Source organism: Capsicum annuum, chromosome 2 (genome assembly GCF_002878395.1).
Source record: "Capsicum annuum cultivar UCD-10X-F1 chromosome 2, UCD10Xv1.1, whole genome shotgun sequence".
Classification (NCBI taxonomy): domain Eukaryota; kingdom Viridiplantae; phylum Streptophyta; class Magnoliopsida; order Solanales; family Solanaceae; genus Capsicum; species Capsicum annuum.
The window spans coordinates 16,644,892-16,667,563 of record NC_061112.1 but is presented as its reverse complement, the minus strand read 5'-3'; the positions used below and the strand labels follow the sequence as shown (position 1 = coordinate 16,667,563).

General features: G+C 30.5%; 1 protein-coding gene and 1 long non-coding RNA gene across 22 annotated transcripts; both read right to left on the bottom strand.

The window, feature by feature from the left end:
• Window positions 1-4,314: 4,314 nt before the first annotated feature.
• LOC107857653 (guanylate kinase 1-like) lies at window positions 4,315-9,302 on the bottom strand. Of its 21 annotated transcripts, XR_007051084.1 has the most exons (8): window positions 8,544-9,302; window positions 8,038-8,133; window positions 7,830-7,932; window positions 6,791-6,897; window positions 6,502-6,586; window positions 5,262-5,361; window positions 5,045-5,180; window positions 4,315-4,550 (listed from the first exon to the last, which is right to left on the bottom strand). XR_007051084.1 is itself a non-coding variant. In XM_047404918.1 (7 exons), exons 3-6 carry the CDS (start codon window positions 6,884-6,886, stop codon window positions 5,120-5,122), a joined length of 342 nt encoding a protein of 113 aa, XP_047260874.1. In that variant the 5' UTR covers window positions 6,887-6,897; window positions 7,830-7,932; window positions 8,038-9,302; the 3' UTR covers window positions 4,315-4,550; window positions 5,045-5,119. The 21 variants fall into 21 exon arrangements, 3 of the variants coding, with proteins under 3 accessions (XP_047260874.1, XP_047260882.1, XP_047260885.1); XR_007051087.1 differs by having other exon boundaries at window positions 5,262-5,383; window positions 8,038-9,302; XR_007051072.1 differs by lacking the exon at window positions 5,262-5,361 and having other exon boundaries at window positions 8,310-9,302.
• Window positions 9,303-18,621: 9,319 nt separating this feature from the next.
• On the bottom strand, window positions 18,622-22,223 carry LOC107857652. The gene is made up of 2 exons (XR_001670946.2): window positions 21,442-22,223; window positions 18,622-20,818 (listed from the first exon to the last, which is right to left on the bottom strand). It is a non-coding gene; the product is annotated as an uncharacterized LOC107857652 (long non-coding RNA).
• Window positions 22,224-22,672: the final 449 nt, after the last annotated feature.

Genomic DNA, 22,672 nt, shown 5'->3' with positions numbered 1-22,672 from the left:
TCTTTTAATTTATTATTATTATTATTTTGATTATCTTGTATTTTTTCTCATTTTTTCATTTTTCATATTTTCCCCCTTTTTTGTTTTTTTCTTCTTATTTTCATTTTTCTCCTTCTTTTTTTATATTTTTATTTTTTTCATTTTTTTTGTTTTCTTTTCTCTATTCTATCTATAGCTTGTATTTCTCTTTCTTTTTTTTTCTTTTTTGAATTTTTTATTTCTCTTATTTTTTTTATTTTATTTCATTTGTATTTTAAAAAATATAGCTATGTGGAGCACAAAGTTATGATTGATAACGAAAATACCACAATGACTTATTGTATTTATATTCGCACTATCATTTATATTTTTGTATTTATTGATACAATTGCATTTGTATTTTATAATTCACGCTTGTATTTGTATTTATATTTTATAGTTGACATTTGTATTTGTATTTTATAATTCTACTTGTATTTATATTATATAGTTCACATCATCATTTATATTTTTGTATTCGTTGATACAATTGTACTTGTATTTTATAGTTCACGCTTTGTTTATATTTGCATTTTATAGTTTGCACTTGTATTTATATTTTATTGTTCTCATCATTATTTATATTTTATACAATTTATCTTCATTGATACAAATTGAATTTTATTAATACAAATTGAAAAATACAAATACAAATATAAATGATAAATTATAAAAATAAAATGTTAAACTATACAAATACAATATTTGCAGTTGTATCAAATGATACATGTTTATACAACATGAACCATACACATAAAAATTACACTTATTTTTATAGAAATGCAATTGATAAACTTGACATACAAATACTAACGATACATTTGCATTGAATGACATATTGCATATTAAATATTTTAGATTCAAGTAAAATACAATTATTTCTTATAAATATTTGTATACAAATACAAATGATAAATTATATTCACGGCTAAAGTATTCAAATATAAATAATAAATTTATTTGAAATATATATGATATAAATAAATATAAAATTAAAATAATATATAAAATATAAAATGCGACAACAACAATAAAAAATGAGAGAAAATAAAAAGGAATTACCAAAAAATGGAAAAAAAAAAAAAAAAGGAGAAAAAATGACAAAAACGAAACAGAGAAAAAAGAAAATAAAAAAGGTTGCAACGAAAAAAGTAATAAAAACAAAAAATAGATTAAAAATGAAAAAAAGAAGAAAGAAAAATAGAAAAAATGAAAACTGAAAAAAGAAACAAAAAATGGAATAAAAAATGAAAAAGAAAAAAAGGAAAGGTAAAAAGGCAGAAAAAATGAAAAAATTTACTAGCGTTTTTAATTTGATTAAACTTGCATTTGGGTGGGTTGGGTTATAACCCATGACCCATAGTTTAGCCCATCTTGACCCAAATGCATTTGGCAGGGTTGGGCATTAGCCCAATTATTTGTTCAGCCCATCTTGACTCGCCCAACTTCAGCCCAACCTGCCCATTTGACACCCCTAAAAGTAAGTTTGTCCTCAAAGTATGAGGACTCACCACTGCTACTGCTGAGGATCTGATAAGTCTAATCATGAGCCGGGAACTGAGCGTCAGAACCTATGATATAATACATCATAGCGCAAAAGAAAAGGTATGCGATCAGTACTTTGAATGTACTGGCATGCTAAATGAGGTAGGCTGATATGCTGGTTTCATGAACAGAATTAATAATTAACTGAATATGTATGTAAAGCATGGAGTACTGAAGAGAGAGTATGAAAGTAGATACTGGAAATAAGTAGAAATCTGTAAATATTGAGTATGCATGAAAATCTGTAAATACTGAAGATACGTAAAAGTTTGTAGATACTGAGGATGCATGACCAAGCATATAGCATGAACTAAGTGAAATTTGTAAATTGAAATACTGAAATAACTGAAATCTGTATCCTTTGGTCAAACAACACTAAGACTAAATAACTGAACTGGGACTGTAACTAAGATTGTATCTGAGACTGTGGGAGGTATCATCTAACCGACATTCCACAATTTGGGCTAATCGAGGTCCAACCTATAACCCAGTTGGAAGGGTGTTAATACCGTGCCACGGGTACTAACACTGGTTGTGTGGATCCACTAAACTGATATAATTTCCAAAGGACTAAGGGTGTCAAGCCTGAACTGATGGGTGACCCCTGCGAGATAGTCAAGCCTAATCTGATGCGTGACTTCTCATATCCTACGCTGGCTATGTAGTTCTGGAGTATAAGGACTGATACTAACGACTCTGCCTATCTAATGGGAAAGCCGTTATCTCTACACTTGCTCGGTGCTAAATTCTACTCCCAACTGAAAGACACTGAAATACTAGACTGTTCTGAGTTTAACTGACTGATATCTGACTATTCTGATAATGCTCATAGTATGTTCTGAAGACTATTCTGTAATATACTGAGACCAGACTACAGGAACAGCTATGGTTTTCGGGTATTCAACACCTCCAGGACTCAAAACAACAATGGTAAAATGACACTAAAGCTTGGGGGACAAGCATGAAGGCTTTTATTAAATCAATCATTCGCGTAGGCATTTTATCTAACACCTGTAGTTCATGGTTTAAAACAATCATAAGAATGTCATGGAATTTATAAAAATAGCATGAATTCGACATAATAGTATTAAATCATGGTTTAATTCAATCAATAATAATATTAAAACATGAAGGATTGAATAACAACAATAACTTCATTGAATCATGGTATAAAATCAATAGTACATGAAGATTTATGAGTGAAATCACAATTTCAAATCAATTAACTTGAAAAGATCACAATTTTGTAATTTAAATAGGATACTTGGACTCCATGGATGAAAGGAATCCATGGATGAACATCTAACATACCTTAACTAATGAATTTATTGAAGTTCTTGGTGAATTCTTGAGGGTTGGCCTTGAATTTAAGAGCTAGAGTTTGTATTTTAGAGAGGAAGCTCTTGAATTTTAGGGGAAAATTGAGTGAATAATGAACTTAAAATGTTTCTTTATGTTGAAGCGCTCCAGTACACGTTCAATGTACTTCTCCTGTGACAAGTACATTGAACGTGTACTGGTCATATGAAGTTGAGCTGGAAAATGTATCCTACAACGAAGAAGGAAAAAGAGAGCATCGCTAAAGTTCCATATTCCTCCGATGTCGGAAGTTTAATGTATGCAATGGTGTGTACCAGACCCAACATTGCTCACGCAGTCACTATTTTCAGCAAGTTTCTTGAAAATCCAGGAAAGAAGCACTGGGAAGCATTCAAATGGATATTGAGGTACCTAAGAGGAACCTCAGGAGACTGTTTGTACTTTGGAGGATCTGATCCAATCTTGAAGGGCTATACAGATTCTGATATGGCGGATGACCTTGATGACAGAAAATCTACTACTGAATTTCTGTTTACATTTTCAGGGGGAGCTATATCATGGCAGTCGAAATAGCAGAAGTGTGTGGCATTATCCACAACTAAAATTGAGTACATTACGGCTACTGAAGCTGGCAAGGAAATGATATGGCTCAAGTGATTCCTTCAAGAACTTAGTTTGCACCAGATGGAGTACGTTGTATATTGTGACAGTCAAAGTGCAATAGACTTGAGCAAGAACTCCATGTAAAATGCAAGAACAAAACACATCGATGTAAGGTACCATTGAATCCGTGAATAAGTGGAGAACAAATCATTCCATGTTAACAAGATTCATAGGAGTGAAAATTCCGCATATATGCTGACAAAGGTGGTGCCAAAAGACAAGTTCGAATTATGCAAAGAACTTGTCGACATGAGCTCTCACTGACAAAATGGAGAAACCTCCTTCAGATGCATGGAACTGGAGGAGGAGATTTGTGGGGTCCATCCTATGTCTCAATTTTCCTCCTTGGCTGCAAGGATGGAAAACACTACAAAAAATAGGTTAAATTACGAGGGTTAATTTTAACCGCAAATTGAGATTCTGACGATTTCTAAAGCCCCCACAAAACGAGCCGTCACAAATAATTTACAGCAGTTTTTTCCAACCGCCATAATTAATTTGCGACAGTTAAAAATTGTGGTGGTTTAAAACCTCCGTAATTTTTATTTTTTATTATTATTTTTTAATTTAATGAAACCCATTAATTTTCAATAACAAATTACAAATTCTAATTTTAGCTCAAATTTAATTGTTCCTTTAGAAATAACCTACAATCCAATATTTATTCAATTCATATATCATTAACACAACATAACTAATTAAACATTGTAATTCACAAGCATATCAAAAATACATTAAACATTAAACTTCAAAACTAAATTTTCAACATTAGCATCTTCAAACTCCAAATTTTCAACATTAACTAGTATCTTCAAACTCCAAAATCAGAGTTAAAAACAAAACCTTCAATATTCTAAGATTCCCTCCAACCACAAAATTACATCATCATAATTAAATATCCAAGACAATTTGCAACGAAATCAACGACTATCATTAGGATCACTATCATCGTGTAGTCTCCGTGCTTCCATGGGCGAAATGGGTCCACTAGCCGCATCACTTAGCTACATAAAAATGCAAAGTATAAAAACCAATTAAATAAACTTTTAGTCCTTATTACATTTATACATGTGTACAACTAAAAAACATCATGATAAATATAAATAGATCAATCAACAACTACTCCACGCTACAGTTTCAAACTACTCAATCAGTTGATCAAACTAGGAACCTGAGTACCATTCAATATACGGATAATATCAAACTAGGAACCTGAGTACCATTCAACATACATGTAATACCATTCAACATACATGTAATACCATTCAACATAGATTATTTTGACCATTTTCTCTTTTTTTTTTGTGTTTGTGAATGAAACACAACTGATATATCGATGTTAGTCAAGTTTCATCATATAGTGTCACAAAATGCAATTTATTTGCGACTCATTTAGCAATACTTGATCATTGGACATATGGATAAACAAGAATTCTTCTAACTAGAATCATTACAACTCTTAAGATATATTACAACACAGGAGAGGAGCAAAGATTACCTTAAGATTCTCATAACAACTTTCTAGGTCATCCTTCACCAAATTATGGTCGAAGAGACCTGATGATTTTCCTTGTTAGAGTTTTGCCCTAGCATTTCGGAGACGCTTTTGGATTTGCTCTTCAGTCTCAGTTGCCCTGTTCAACAAATTGACCATAATTTAATAACCGATTGAACTGGGTAATATGAAAATACTTTACATTCTCGATCAGTACTACCTTGCACGAAGACGCTTCTCAAGCTCTTCAAATGATGGTGGAGAAATAAAAATGAAAATAGCATCAAGAGATCTAGCTCTCACAGACCTAGCACCTTGAACTTCAATATCAAGGATGCATCTCTGAACAATCTTACAAAATTAAAAGGCTTGACAAATTTACAACAGAAAGATCTACCGATATGCTAATGCACAATTTGGTCCATGAGTGACACCATTAACAAGTCAATGTAAGACTCAGTAATCAGTTCAAACATATTACTACTACATCCAGATCTTCATTTTTTGCAAGTAGTACATTTTTCTTTTGATTGGGGTGGAAAGCAAGAAATTTGGAAGGCAGGACTGGAGGTAGAAGACACGTAAAGAAACCCCGGGTTCTACAAAACCAGCAACAAATTTCTTTATTGAATTGAGTGAAGTTGGATTTTAAAGAGTTAAAACTCACTAGTGTTTCAAATCTTTATTTTCTTAACAATGTCAAATAAACTATTTTTCACCGGAACATACCAAAGAGATAGGGTTTCCATTCTCCCGGAGAATATACCAAAATTGAAACTCGCACATATTCCTGGGGCATGCACCGAAGAGAAAACACTCTTTCCTTTTTCCTCTTTGACAATTAAAAAATGACATTACATGTCACTCCCTTCGAGTCTAGGATCAGAGGTTCAAAGAACAATAATACACACTTCTAATTGATGTGCAGATCTTCCTTTTGATCTGTATGATAATGTTGTTATCTTGTAGGAAATAAAATTTCACATGTACATTCTCAGTTTTTTAAACAAATAATCCTTCTATGACAGTAGTAATTAAAGCATGATACAAACAGGTATTTACAACAAATCGAATCATAGAAAAGGCTAAAGACTATATGATCCTACTTCATAACTACGTTGCATCAATCTTTTATTTTTGGATAAAGTAAGTTACATCAATCTCTTTGTAATAAAAGTACTACTATTTAAATTTTTCATAATAAATGATTTTACCAACAGACTCCTACCATTTTAAAACATATATGCATGGGATTAAGAGAAAAGCTGAAAGATTGGACTGTTTGGTGTTTACTGGGAAACTATGTGGATACTTTAATAAGTGATATCTCTTATGCTTCATCAAGCAATCACCAACTTCAAAATGTCAATCTAAATCTCAATTTCTTACACTAGGTTATATCTCTTTTATACCCCTAGGTCCTAAGAAATAAAGCAGATATTGGGAGGTATAATCATTACCATGAACAGAAGTGAACTCCAGGAATTTCCCATCCTTTATCTCTCTCTCCATTACACTGCGGTCGCTGAAATGGTAATGACAAACCTGATAAAAGGCAGAATACAGATGAAATGCTAGAATTATCAATACTCTATGCATTTACTATTTTTGCGTCAACTAAACAATTTTAATATGGGTAGATTTCTCATTTAGTCACTCAACTAATAGTTATACTAATAGTTATTATCTTAATCTGGCACTAACTATTAGTTGAATGACCACATGAGAAATCAACTCTTTGTAACACACTTTTAGTCCAAGAACACCATCGGTCATTAAGATAGTTATCATTCCATAGTCTGTATGAGCTCCACAGCCATGCATATATTGATCACAATAGTCCATATCACCTGCAACTGATAATAACAAAGGATGGTATGTTCAAGATGATACATTGAATCATATCAACTACTCCCTCCGTTTCATTTTATATGATGCCTTTTCACTGCGCACAGAAGTGTTGAAAAGATGAAAAGACTTGAAATATGTGGTCTTAAACATGCCATGACATTTCTGGCTATATAAAAACATGTACATTAAGGAAAAGGAGAAGTTTAAAGTTATCTTAATTTCATATCATACGAAAATGTTGTTCTTTTTGGATCAGACCGAAAAGAGAGTCATATAAAATAAGACAGAGAAAGTAACTGCTAGTGGGGATCATTTACAATCTTGTTGATGCATCTGACATATTGTCTAAATTGGATAACTTTTATCATTACTCGTGGTCAAAACAACAAATATGATACATCCTCTCACAACATCATCACTACTTCCTCTTAGTTTTGTATATATCAGCTGATAGAATGATACAAATGAGCTCCCTAATAACTTCAGAAGTACAACCATTTAAGATATTCAATTATTTTAGTTGACATATCTCAACTGTAATGCTATCTGTAAACACGAATATTCAACAGACATATACATGTTGCTTCACCAACTACTGGCACACCACAAATGCATACTCAATGCTAATACGGGAATATGAGGGTTTACTACATTACTGATAATAAGATGGACACATACAAAAACCATTGCCAGTGTGAGCCAAAACAAGAAACCAAAATGTTCTGCTATAAAAAGGATGGCTCATTTAATATGATAAAATTGGACTGAACACTGAAGATCACCTATTAATACGACCCAGCTTACTGCAGAACTTGAATTATGATAAAAGACAATATAGGCAAATTGGACTGTCTACTAGATGGAGGACTTTCAAATAAATAAACATCAACATCATCTTCATTTAGCAAATTGTGATAAAATGGGGAGTCTAACATACCATCTAAGAGGTACTCTAGAGCCACATAACCCAGAGTTCCTGAAATCTTTACGTTGCTCTTGCTCAAATTCCATCCAGCAACAGCAAGGCCAAAATCAGAAAGCTGATCAAAGTAAAAGCTGACCAACTCAGACAAGATAAACCATATGAAATGCTTACAAAGGAAAAGCAAATGAGTGAGATCTATGTGGTTATATTGCTAATTTACCTTTGCACTGAAGTTGGAATCCAGTAGAACATTAGATGATTTGAGATCTCTATGGATTACAGGGGATTACAGCGCTCATGGAGGTATTCTAGTCCCCTGGTCAATCCAACAGCATCACTATACCATTAACTTCCGAAAATACAGAACCGAGGGAGAAAAGAAAGAGTTGGCACTAATAAATCATAACATGACTTTCTTAAACTATGTGACAAGTCAACATCGAACAAACAAACTGAAACGGATGGTGTAGATTTTGGCAATACTATACTTACATTCAACAAACATGTGGTGTGTAATTCCAATAATCCAACTTATAATTAATAAAAATGCTAAAAATCGAACCCCATGTCTCCAAGAAATCAAAAACTTTACGAAATGAACCCACGTCTCCAACAATGGTCTTGCGAACCTAAGTAAAGGTGATCTTTTTAGTGGGGTTATCGCTGAATCTACGAATAATGGTATTACTATAGTAATTGTATGTCTTGGGGTTCTTAGAAGATGACCTTCCGTCGAAGAATTCAGGAAGAAAATGAACCTCACATTCATGAATGCTATTTCACGAAAACCAACCTAAAAGAACAACATCAAACATCATTTAATCAATTACATGAATCATTTATATCAATTCCGCCCTAAAATACAGAAATATGAGCTGAAAAGTAGAAGGGAACTTAAGGGAATAGCTGGGATGTAAACGAATTCAGGTTCAGTAAGGCGGGAGGAGATGGTTGTGGTGGAAGTGACGTCTTTGTCTTTGGATTCGGTGGCCGAAGGGGTGGCTGGGTTTGGGGAGGATTCCGGTTGCTGGGGGCGCTTTGGTGCCACTTTCGTTTGAGGTTGCTGCTGCTGTTGCGGTGGTGGTGGTTGTGGCTACGGCTGTAAAGGTGTCTGAGGCTCTGTCTGCGGTGGTGCCGATGGCTGTTGTTGTGGTTGTGGCGGTGGCGGAGAGGTAGTTTCAAGGTCGGGTTTAACTTTTAATTACCATATCTAAAATTCATGGCTTTTCAATGAAATCTCTTACTGGAGAGTACCTGTCAACTCTAATTGGGGAAAAATAAGAGAGAGAAATGTATTGGAGGAATATTGGGGAAAAAAGAGGGAAAATATTTTTTTGAGCTAGCGCTATTTTTTTTTTTTGGTGGATAGAGAGGGTTAAAAATTCCGTAAATATATAATTTTAGCGGTATATTTTTAATTTCATATTTAATATAATTTTATAGGAGTTAAAATAACTCTCGTAAATAAATCCCATATTTTGTACTGAGTTGCCAAAATAAAATGTCAAACAACAAAAATTTCTAGTTGGCAAAGATGGATCATTCAATGTGTTAAGTATGAAACCTTTGAAATATTGTTTTTCAATAGGGACAAATTTTCCTATAAAAGGAGCTTCTCTGGTTATTTGTTAAACACACCAAATAGATAAAAAAATAATATAGAGAGAGTAATGACATATTTATAGATTATGATAAAAATTAGTCTGTGAAGGAAACATTAAAATGAGCGATATTTAAATAAGGTGGGGTTAAAAGAGGATTATTTTTTTTGAGTGTGTAGTAGTCACTTTGAGTATTATATTTGTGACTATGGTGTAAAATTTGAGTATTATACTTATGACTATGGTGTAAAAAAATTTTAGTATAATAATATCAGTTGTTACTCTTGATCCGTAGTTTTTCCCTTATTTAAAAGTGTTTTCACGTAAAATTTTTAATATCATTATTTTTATATTTTTTTCTATTATTTTACCATAAATACTTTTATTATTATTCCATATTTATCCAACATTTGTCTCTTCTGATAAAATTCACTCAACTCTTAACATACTTGATCGCGCTCGATCAACATAATTATATTTGTTAGTGATCAAATATATCAAAATGAGGACAAACAAGACACATTTTGTGCAAGGATAACCTGAGGACAAACAAGACACATTTTGTGCAAGGATAACCTAATAAATACTGTAACTCACTTATCATTTACTACATAAAATAGCTATTCGGCCAAAGTTCCTAGAAGAAATGGCTAGTCGGCCGACATATTCGGCCGTCACCTTCATCTTACGTTGAAATCATACAATTTTGTTTTCCAGGTAAGGTGGCACGTCAATATCATACATAGGATGTACAGATTAAATCGTTAAGTCAAATTGAATCGCGAATCAAACCAAACCGATAAAAAAATTGACTTATGATTTGGTTTGATTGATTTGACGTTAGAAAAAAAAATCAACCATTCTTGATTTGATTTGGTGTTAACCAAAAAAAAGTCAAACCAAACTCGAATCAAACCGACATAATATATATATATATATATATATTTTAATTTTACCGCACGTGTAATCTTTGATTATTTAAAATTAGACGATTTTGTCTATTGTGAAAGCTTATGTAGATATTTATATATAACTTTATTATAAAAAGTTAAATAGTAATTTACTCAAATAGAGTGGATTATAAATTTTTACAAAGATATCTAATTATAATAACATTGCTTGCTTACAAATCTTATGCCAAAAAAAAGACTAAAATTGGACACAACTGTAAAATTAAAACCTTAGCAATTACATGCACAAAGGATGATAAAAGAAATATTCTTAGAGAAAAAAATGCAAAATTGTCGAAGGCAAAAATAATTGAGAGAATAATACCTTAAAAAATTGTGATGAAGAATGTTGAATAACGACCTTTTATATATAAGCGTTCGAATCCTCCTCCTTACATAAATATCAGTCGAATTTTTGTATTCATATCAGTCAGATTTTTTAAATAGATATTTGAATTATATTTAGTCGAATTCCTACATCTACATTTGTATGTGGCTCCATATCATCAAATCTTTAAATTTAGATTATGAAGATCAAATATCCACATGTTATTAAAAACAACCAAGACATTCACATATAAACTAAAACCAACTCAATCAAACCCAACCTTCCATAGAGGAGGGTACTATGCATAATGTGATATTAGTGAAAATGACTATACTACAAACAACTTTTTTGCTTCGATTTTATTTTGTTCTTTGAAATTTCATAGCCGCCTTTTTTATGTTATTCTCATAAATTAGTATTACGATTTTCTTTAACATAAATAACAATTAATATGTCTCACTTACAAATAATATGAATTTCTATAGTGGTTGAATTGTACATAAACGTTACGATATTACAAAAAATATGACTCATAAATAAAAAAGAATTTAACTTCCTATCCTAATTTGTGACCTTGATATATTTAAAAAAAAAAAAAAGAAAAAAGGGATTGGAGCCTTTTTTATGTCACGATAATCAAAATTATGTCACGATTACGCAAAGAAAGTAAAAGAAAAAAAGAGCAATAAACCTTTGATTTTTTACAACTTCATTCGGTGGCAACATACTTATCCAATTTTTCGATCAGAAACTTTCAACTAAAAGAGAAACACAAGAAATTATCAAAAGAGATAATCAATGTCAATTGTTGATTATTATGATTCATATATAATCTTTAAAGGTATGATTTAAAAGAAATAAATAAATGCAAAAGGGATGATGATAATGATAGTAAGAAAATACGTGAATCAAAATTAAAATAAAAAGCAAAAGTACAATATAAGAATTTGTTTCGTATAAATTTTGATCCAAAATATTACTTAAATAGAATTATAAAAAATATTTTTTATATAAGGCAAAATTCTATTTTTAGAAGTACTAAATATTACCTAGATTAAATAATCAAAATCAACAAATATATGTTATAATCCTAAAACACATGCGTCGGAACAATAAATTAAATTAATTCTATTTATAAAGTTTTTCTTTTATAAATCATATAATTAAATATAAATTTTTTTCGCCTCATTTTTTTTACGTGCACAACGATTTCTTCCTTTTTTAACTTTGACTTGTCCTACAATTTTATTCATAATATTCTACTTATTCTTCTTTATAATTTTAAATTATGAAGTACTAGAAGTTTTTAGTTTATCAGGATTCTTTCTATATATTTGAGGAGTTATTAAATTCTTTTCATGTATTTTAGGAGTCTTTAATCTAATTAACTAATAAATTGAGGAAAATAGTAAGAAGACGTTTTTATCTATTGCAGAGGCTTCTAATGAAGGGAAAAAAGTTCAAACGTCATTTTTAAGGCCCTTCACACTTTTAATATAGTATAGATATAATATTCGAACTTTTTTACACATAAAATATTAATTATAATCTACCTTTTAAATACTTTTTCAACTAGTTTTAGTAATTTTCAATAATTTAAAAGTAGATGTAGATATATATTTAAATTTGGGCCTTTAAATTGTAATATTTGTCCATTAATTGCTAATTAAATGATCCGAAACCCAATATAAACTTAAAACCTAAACTTTTCACTCTTCAACTCACTTTTTAGTTTCAAGAGAGTTTTTTCGCTCCTCATTTTTTCATAATTATGATTTTTCATTAGTACATGAGTGAAAACATATTTGATCTAGTCTTCGATCACAATATAACTGTAAAAACTAAATATTATTAAAAAAAACAAAAAAATCGACTAAAACCTAAACCAAAAAAATCAATTTTATATTGGTTTGATTTGGTTTATAGTTTTAATAAATTGCCATGATTGTTTTTTTTTTTTAAATAATAACTGAACCAACCCAACCTATGTACACCCGTAAATTCATACATATGGATGGATGTCAAAAAGTCAATTAATTGATATTCCAGTTTACTTGTCCTATTTTATTTATCAAGACCAGACAATTTTTTTTCATTATATCCTTAGTGTAATTGATTACTCTTTATCATTAGCATTCTTGAAAAATGTTGCAAAGAGGAGTACCATTAAAAATATAAAAGGTGCTTTGGTATTAGTCATCCATCAATATTGGAACTAACAACAAGACACAATTAAGAGGGGCAAAATGATAAATTTACATTACCAATCATTATTTTCGTAATAGCTGTGCCATCCCAATTTGGGACGGAGGAAATACATATTTCATATTCAAGGTTAATTATTAAGTGGTCAATTATGAAATTAAATTTAAATATTTGCATTGGTTTTACAAAATATGAAAAACTTTTATAGAATGGTAAAAAAGGAATATTTATATTGTTTTATTAGTTTTGGTACTTTTATTTATTACATTGTGTGCATAGTCAAATAAATATCTCTATCGATAAATGTTTATGGATTATTTCTACAATATCGATATATTACATAATTATTTATACAATATCGATACACGTTTATACGTATATATACAATATCGATGCTACATAACTATTTATACAATATCGATACATTACATATACATTTTTTATACATTGCATACCTTCAATACATTTTTGGGCTAATTTTTATGTAAAAAGAAAATTATGGCGATATTTATTGCAAAATAATTATTTTTTATGTATATATATATATACTAGAGGAGCATGACCCGTGTCAGCATGAGTCCAACATTAAAATATTTATTTATCTTTTCAATCTTGATATATTTAAATAAATTTTTTCTAATAAAAGGATTGCATATGTTTTCTAAGATTCATCCGGAATCTAGCATGAGCTCAACATATGTTATTTTAATATGTATTTAGATAATTTAAGTTATTAACTATTGTAATTTATAATATTTTCTATGTAATTTTCAAATTAATATGCGTTACTTTTCTTGTCCAAATTTTTGTGGCATTGATAGTCAATTATATTTTAAAAATAATTTATGTTTTTAATTATTGTGATTTATAATACTTTTCTTCTATTATAATTTCAGTGACACTTATATAATTTCAAGAGTTGACAAAATATTTTATATCTTTTAAAATTTTTTAAGTTGTTAATTATTGTAATTTCTAGTATTTTTCATGTAATTTTTTTGAAATATATAACATATTAAATTGTTTTTAGATATTTTAAGTTGTTAACTATTGTAATTTATAATAATTTTTATGTAATTTTTGAATAATATATGCTACTCTCCTTGTCCAGAGTTTTGTGTCAACGATAGCCAATTATATTTTTTAAATAATTTAATTTTTTTTATCATTGAGATTTATAATTTTTTTTCTATTTCAACTTATGTGGCACAATGCTTAAATGACCATAATAATTAATTAGGGGTGATATAGTAAAATATAATTATTATTATTTATTATTTTTATTATGTGTATGTGTTGATTCAAGAAGAATTTGGAAACATTTAAAAATGTGTTGAATGTTACAAATGTTAATAATCCATTTGGTGCTTCTTGATTTCTCTACATTTATCTCTTGTGTGTTTTTACTCTTTTGCCCTTTGAGTATGTGTAGTAATTTTTATTTTTATGTTAAAATATCATGAAATTTTTATTCTTAGTATATATATATATATTTATATATATTATATATAGTAAAATCATGGATTCAATATTATTAATTTCTCAATACATAAGTGACTTATAATAATTAATTACGGGTGATACATTAAAATCACGATTGAAGAAGCAAAAATCAGTCAATTTTATTTTTATTTTTTTGTTAATTATTGTTATTTACAGTACTTTTTATTTCATTTTCAAATAATATATGTTGCTTTATATCTTTTTCTGTCCCGTCCAAATTTATGTAACGCTAATATAATTTTGATAGTCAATCAAATATTTTATGTTGACATATCATTTTGTTATTCATATTTTTCTGATACATAAATGATTTATAATAAGGAGTGATATAGTAAAATCATCGTTCGAAAGATGAAAATTTAATTTAAAACATTAAGAGTTAATTTCGCATTTTATGTCTATTTTATTTTTTATTGAATATTATTTATTTTCTTAATACCGAGATGACTCATAATAATTAATTAAGAGCGATTGATTATGTTATTACTATAAAAATTAATATAATTTTATCATATCCAATAGTAATCATCAATAATTCACCGAAATAGCATATTAATTAAATACGGGATGCTATACTTGCATATGCAAAATATGATATTATTAAACATTATTGGATAGTACATTGTATTTATCTTTCACAATAATAAAATTTTACTATATATTTTTCTTTATTTCTTTTTAACTTGATACATATTAACCCAAAACAAATTCTAAGAAAATATTCATTGGAAATTTATTTTATTAAATTAAATTTATTAATTTTGTACTTTAAAAATTTAAAGTTAAGTTTAAATATTAGTATTTCTATATAAGAAAAAAATAATTTTAAAATTTAAATTTACTAAAATAAATAAATAAATAAATAAATTTTCTATATAAAAGTCAATTAAAATAATAAAATTGATTCACTTTAAATATTTAGTTGCAATTAATTAAGATAATTTTTTATTTTGTCATGATTTATGGTGCACCGATAAAATTTTGAGAGTTGAATAGAACTTTTATCTATTTTTAAAAAAGTATTTTAACTTGTTAATTATTGTGATTTATAATAATTTTTACGTAATTATCAAATAATATATTTACTTCTTGTGTCCCAATTTATGTGGCTTCGATACAATTTTGAGAATCAACTAAATTTTTTATATATATCTTTTAAATATTTTAAGTTGTTAATTATTATGATTTGCAGTACTTTTTCTTTTATCTCAATTTATGTGGCATTGCTAAAATAATGAGAGTCAATAAAATTTCTATATGTCTTTTAAATATTTTAAGTTATTAATTATTGTGATTCGTGGTAACAAATTAGTTTTGAACATGATAGCCAATTAAATAAATAAAAAAAATTCACTTCCAATATGTAGTTATAGTTAATTAATATAAATTAATAGAATATATTAAATATTTAAACCATTATGTTGAAACGATAGAATTATTAAAAATTGTTGTAGTTCATGTGGGCTTAAAGGTCACAATAGACGTTCATATAGGAAATACAACAAATGAAAAGTTTGTTGATGTATTTAGTCAAAAAATAATTGTTGAATTTTTTCATTGAGAATTATGTTTTTCTAAATTTTGAACTTGTTATTGAACTTGTTATAGTTTTAATGTTACATTTATTTTACCGAGCTTGATTAACTTAATTTATTTTGAATATATTTTCTAAGACACACACACACACACACACACACACACATATATATATATATATACATATACATATGCATATCATAAAAAATATATATTCATACTAGTAAAATACATATGTGTTAGTAAAAAACGTCTGCATATAATAACAAGGATCCAAACGTATTTCTGAAAAAATGTATTTGCATTAGACGTAAATACATATGCAAACTGGAATAAACATATGAATTATTCATAAATATGTATTTAGTCATAATTGAGATGAACATATGTATTTTTCATTATAATTGAGATGAACATATGTATTTTTCATAACTGAAAAATACATATGCATTAGTCATAAATGCATATATATATATATGGTAAGATCTGTGTGTATTTAACTGGACAATTATATAAGCCTAGACCAAAGGTGCCTAATAGCCTAGCCAGACTCATCGGGTAGGGAATCCCATCCTCAGCGAAGCCAGTAAGCAAGCCCAAGTCCACGCAAGAAAGCGTTTTCTTCAATCCCAGGCAGTCCCTTTTTACTCGTCGACGTGGAAACTATTCTGTTTTTTATTTTAGTATATATTGATGAAATTGTAATCATTGGTAATGATATTCAATTCATCATATCAAACCGTTGATTTGGAGATAGAGGTGACGGAGAAAGAGTATCGGGAGTGGTATATTCCCAGAGCCGTCGAGATCTTTCTTATGCTATTCTCCGGCCAGATCTAGGTGTGAACCAGGAGCTTGCCATTGTGGAGAGAGAATGGATATGCCAATTACTACTCATCCCCGCCTAAAGGATAGGAAAGATTACTACTAAAAAGTAAAGGCTGTCTTCGAGCAAGCTCTTAGCTTTCATCCCAGCTCGTCGAAGCTACCGCCTATCGATGGAAATTTCCCTCCTCATTCGGAGGCGGAACCGGCTCCCCCTGAACAGACAGAAAGGTAAGTAAAAACAACCCCAACATTAATAAACCACGAGCAAGTCAGATTGGGATCCCCAATGACAAGCGAACGGGCATTTTCGGGTCCAGAACAAACAAAAGAAGGGAAAGGCGGGTGGTTGAGACAGTGTAGTCCGTTTTCACAAGAGTACGGAGCTTCAAATTAAAGAACTCTGTTTCCTGTGGGAGGGCGAAAGCTAAAGAAGGCTGTTTCCAAGGGCGGCAGGCAAGATAAATAAGGTGGGAATGAATCTCCTTAGCTTTTGGAGATTCAGAGGCTTGGGTTACCTGGAAAGTCATCAAATTCCCTCCTAAGTAATCGTTGTTGTTCATTGGATTCCGGAGGAACTATGGAGCATAAACCCAGCTCGGTTATTGACCCTTTTACGGACCAATATCCGACCCCCCCCACGAAGCACAATCTGAGAAATGGGGATTAGCGAGAACCATCTATTCGAAGTCCAATTCAATCCTTTGAAGTAACTAACCAGAAGATTTGCTCGGAGCTTTTTGGTCGCCTGCTATCTTGAAACCTCTGTCAGAAGAGTCCTCCGAATATTTTGGTCTTACATTAGTTTCGATATCTTTTTGGAATATGAACAAAGAAGAGAAGATAGGCTCATGGTTCATATGCTTAGTCAGAAGGAATAATCCAATGGAGTTCATGGATTTACCTAGGTCAGTTTATGGGCTAATCAATAAAGGATTTTTATCTTCGAAACCCATTGGAAAGGGCAGTGCAAGAGAAATCATACAAAAATGATCGAATCTTCGGACGCCCCGAAAAAGATATGAGGTGCCCACACCACAATATTAGTCTTTTTGGGGTTAATGTTCTCAATAGTGAATCGATCATTCGATATCCTTTTCCTTCTGCGACGGAATGGAAGAAAAGTAATGAAACCTGCGATGGCTAGTGAATCGACCCCAATCCCTCCCCAGCCCAGGTCAAAGGTCTTCCCGCCCTTTTTGGGGCAGAGTCAAGTTCGTTACGGTCAGCAAATCAGCCCCGCAAAGACTTAGAAATCGAATTCTCCGCATTGCAGAAAAATACATATTCGGACAGTTATACATACATACGTATATCAGAAAAAAATACCTACAGACTTGTAAATTATCTATGCGTTAGTAAAAATACATATGTACACTGGAATGAACATATGTATTATTAATAAATACATATGACTCATAAATATATATGGACTTGTGCATAACAATACAATAACTAAGTATTGTTCAAAAATATATATATGCAAATCTGTAAATAAAACATATGCATATATATAAGCATAAATGGAAAATACATATGCATTAGACATAGATATATATGCAAAAAACGGATACAACAGAAGTTAATAAAGACATATTGCTAACATTTACATAAACAAACCACCAAAATATTCTATTTGAAAAGTTTAAACATCAAAAATCTAAATATATATCTAAACTGTACCATGTGTAACATTTAAATGTCAAAACGATTTAGTAAAATACATATGCGGTAGTAAAACATGTCTGCATATAAATAACAAGAATCTATACATATTTCTGAAAAATGTATTTGGATTATTCATAAAGACAAAAATACATATATGAACATATTGTCCATAAAATGTAAGATTACAATTAAAAAAATACATATCTATACTGTAATAAATAGAAATTTTACAATACCAAATACAAATACATATCTACATTATAGCAAATACAAATCTTATCAGTACCAAATCAAATACATATATAAATACAAATCTTATCATTAAAAAATACAAATGCATATCTATACAGTAAAAATTACATATTATAGAAATCTCGTCGGAATATACTGATCCACCGCTATTACATCATCGAAAAATCCATAAAAACTAGCTAAGACTGGATCTGCAAAATCAGCGAATCATCGAATAAAATTCAACCATTGTGATTGATTTCAGCTAATACTCGTTGGTAAAACGCCATTACTGTCGCTGCTGATTACCGTCACGGTGCAATTCGCCGGACAGACCCTCCCTCCATTGAAAATTCACCAAAAAACGCCTTGCAAGAAACAAGCATATACCATGTCCCTAGTCTCCAAACATGACAACAAAGAGGAATGAGAAAGTTACTATTGTGAAAACACCAGGATTTACTTCCTGATATTTTGCAATCCTATAATGAACCACAGATTAGAGAATCTCTAAGGAAGTGTAGATACAAGTTACAACAGTACTCCCGTCAAAATAGTAAAAAAATAAAATATTTTTCAGCAAGAGACCACTTGAAAACGACTTCCGCTGATGGTCACGGTAATAAAGATGAGGAAATCATGTTAATAGAACAAGAAATGTTGAAAACTGGATGTCATAGCCTATGAGGCTATCTTATGGATAAGCTTTAAACTCACAATAATCTATGTGTTTATCAAAAATATGTTAAACCGGCGAGTCCAATCGAAGTCACCCGCCCATCCATCACCGGGAGCGGCATTCCTTGGCTGGAAAAATACTAAAAAAATAATAAAATACCAAAAAATAAAATAAAAGAAGAAAGCAATACGAAAATAAAATAAAATATAAATTATGTGAAACGATGAGATGCCAATACTATGGAGCACACTGTTTATCAAAAGATTGAGAGATAATTGAAAAAAAACAAATAGAAGATGTGGTTAATTGGAGAGAAAGAAGTGAATATTGTGTGAAAAAGGGGAAAAGGCAAACTGATGGAGAAATACACGCTTCTCTCTAAAAAGAGGGTAAAGTATTGCTACTTTTGCTATAAGTTGTAATTTTGAAATAGTATTGCTATTTATTAGAATTATAGTCTTAGGTATGCTAATTTCTGTTATTAGGGATAACATGCATTCTTGAGAATAAAAGGGATAGTATTGAAAAGGAGTTAAAGCTACGTGGATTTAATTTAATGACCTTGAGTGTTTGTTTGATTTGCGGGATAAAGGATAATAATTTCGAAATAATATATGAAATCATTTTATATTGCATTTTGTTCAACTTTTAATTTTGGAATTTATAATTTCAATATTATTTTTGATAATTGAATATCTTTTAAATGATGCCATTGAAATCAGGTACCTAATACTATGTAGTAAAGTAGGTCGAATCATGCTGAGGTCCTTAGCTACTCATCCCACTCAAAATGTGATAGTCCTTCCGTTCAAAAGTAATTGTCAAGTCTTACTTTTCGAACTTAATTTGACTAATTTTTAAAGTTAAGAAAAAAGTTCATGGAAACGCATCAAACCAAGCATCTCAAAATTAATATAATATTTAACTTGTTCGTCTTAAAATAATAAATAGTAAGGATAGAAAGTGAAGATATATTTTTCTTAAACTAATGGCGTGAGTAAGAGAGGAGACCAAAAAGCCTAATCTCATTTTCCACACTTCTTTAAAAGGCTTTTACTTTTTAAGTAAAAGATGGTGATAGTAGTTATTTATTCAAGAATTGAAGCTATTATAGAATGGTACAGGGAGAAAGAGAAAAAGTAGCTCATTTTCTTAAAAAAAAATAAAAAAATCACACTTGAACATGGCGAGAGGAGGTACGATTGAGAAGAAAATCTTTTAACGGACCTTTGAAGTTCAAGGATGAACATAACAATTCTCACACCAAACTTGAACACTTTGCATAAATAAAAGAGTTCGGTTCAAATTTAAATAATGTGTTCATGAATGACGAGAGAAACATATGGCATCTTAAATGAGATTATACTTACTTTGGTGGGGGGATAATAACAAACTCGTCAATCTTCGACGGAGATTAAACTATCCTTAAACTTACAATTGGACGAAAGCAGTGGCCGTTGGACATTCATAGCAACCTTATATTGTACGAAGTATGGCAAATCAGAGAAGTAACATTTTGAAAATTTCATCTATTTGAACACCCAAACAGAAACACATATAATCAAATGAGATCAGACTAATAACAAACAAGGCAAGACGAGGTAATTCATACACCTAAATCGGCCCAAAACCAAGAAATATCTGATGCATGCTACAAACAAGAATTTAATAAATAAAGCACGTTCGTTGGTTCACGTAAATATATACTGAAAAAGCGGGTAACAAAGAACGAAGAGATAAAGAGGACTTTAACATTATTTTATATAGAGGACTTTAACATTATTTTCTAAACAACAGCCACATATCCAAACTAAGATGAAATTAAATTAGAGCTCACTTTTGGGCACATAGCGAAAAATGAAAAGAAAAAGGATGAATGCTCGCATATGCAGATATTCACATACAAAATCATTTTCAGCATAACAACAACATAAGCTTGATCAAAACAAAAATCACTTGTCCATGGAACTTACAAAATCATTTTTCAGCATTACAGCAACAACATAAATTTGATCAAAACAAAAATCACTTGTCCATGAAACTAAAATGAGATGAAAGGAAAAGAGATGAAAATGATACCACAAGGAGAGATTCATACCTTCTCTGGGGCAACAAACTGGGGCTTACTCGTTGGAGATTCGAGCTTGAATTTATTTCGGAGAGCGAACCTAAACCACGATTCGATGAATGATTTTTCACCAACTTCGAATGCGAGCAAAGAAAAGCAATAAGAGTCGGGAGGAAGGTAATTGAAAACTAAAAATAAAGCAAGAAAACTTGGGAAGTGAAATAGTATGGGACTCAAAATTCTTCAATTTTTCTAACACTTGAACCATATCCTAAAGGGGCGAATAAGGCCTCTTTTTATAGGCAAATTTTGGGATGCAACGACTTTTTGAGAAGCTTTAAAAATTTCAAAATTTTTGAATTCTTGAATAGGAAAAATTCAGATGAAAAAGAGATAAAGAAGGGCAAGGGGTCCCCTATGCTCAGTCGATTTGAGAGACGAGTGATGGTTTGGAGGTGGAGAGGCTTTGGATCCATCGATTTAAGCTTCGTAGCTGTTGAATCAAAGGCAAAAATACCTTAAAATCGATGGGTCTTTGAATTTTCCTATCTTTTGATGGAATTGTATAGCATTTTTGCTTCAACAAAGGTGATGGGAGGGCAGGTGATATTGAGTGAGATGAAAATAGAGAGAGCAGAAGAAAAGAGAGATCAAATCAATAGATTTTGCCATTTGTCCTATGATTTGAGGGTCGTACGGAGTGCAGACATCGAGGAGCGATTTTGTTAGTCTGTTTGAGTTCTCTGGCTGAGATACAACATTAGAGAGAAAGAGATGACCGGTCCTTAGGCTTATTAGGTTAATGGGATATTTGGGCCTGGTTTTGGGTATAATAGATTAGTCCGGGAATCATTTTAGATAAAATAAGGTTTTTGGGCTGGTCTTAGTTAGATTTTAAGGGCTGAAACATATAAAGTAATTGACCCAAATGGATAACTTAATTAATCTAATTCTTCTATTAGACATTCTGTTCTTACCACGTTGAGATCAATGAACCTGTACGGATAAGTTAGAAATGGCGCAGTAAGCGTGAGTACAGTCCACTTGTACTCATTAGGTATTATAGGCCGATCAAGTAAAGTAGTAAATAAAGTATACAAAATATACACTAAAGGCACGTCACCTGCAATCAGAAAATGTCCAACGATAGCCTTCACTGCTTGCACTAATAGTTCTACGGTATCCACACAAAATACAACAACACACCAGATAGGGATACAAATACACACCATATCATATACAAGTAAAACAAAGAGGAATA

Excerpts from the sequence above, each read along its gene's own strand:
- LOC107857653 (XM_047404918.1), bottom strand. The coding sequence starts at position 6,886 with ATGGACTATTGTGATCAATATATGCATGGCTGTGGAGCTCATACAGAC. Across the intron at positions 6,587-6,790 it reads ATGGTGTTCTTGGACTAAAA|GTTTGTCATTACCATTTCAG; the intron begins GTGTGTTACAAA and ends GCCTTTTATCAG. Across the intron at positions 5,181-5,261 it reads GAGAAGCGTCTTCGTGCAAG|GGCAACTGAGACTGAAGAGC; the intron begins GTAGTACTGATC and ends TTTGTTGAACAG.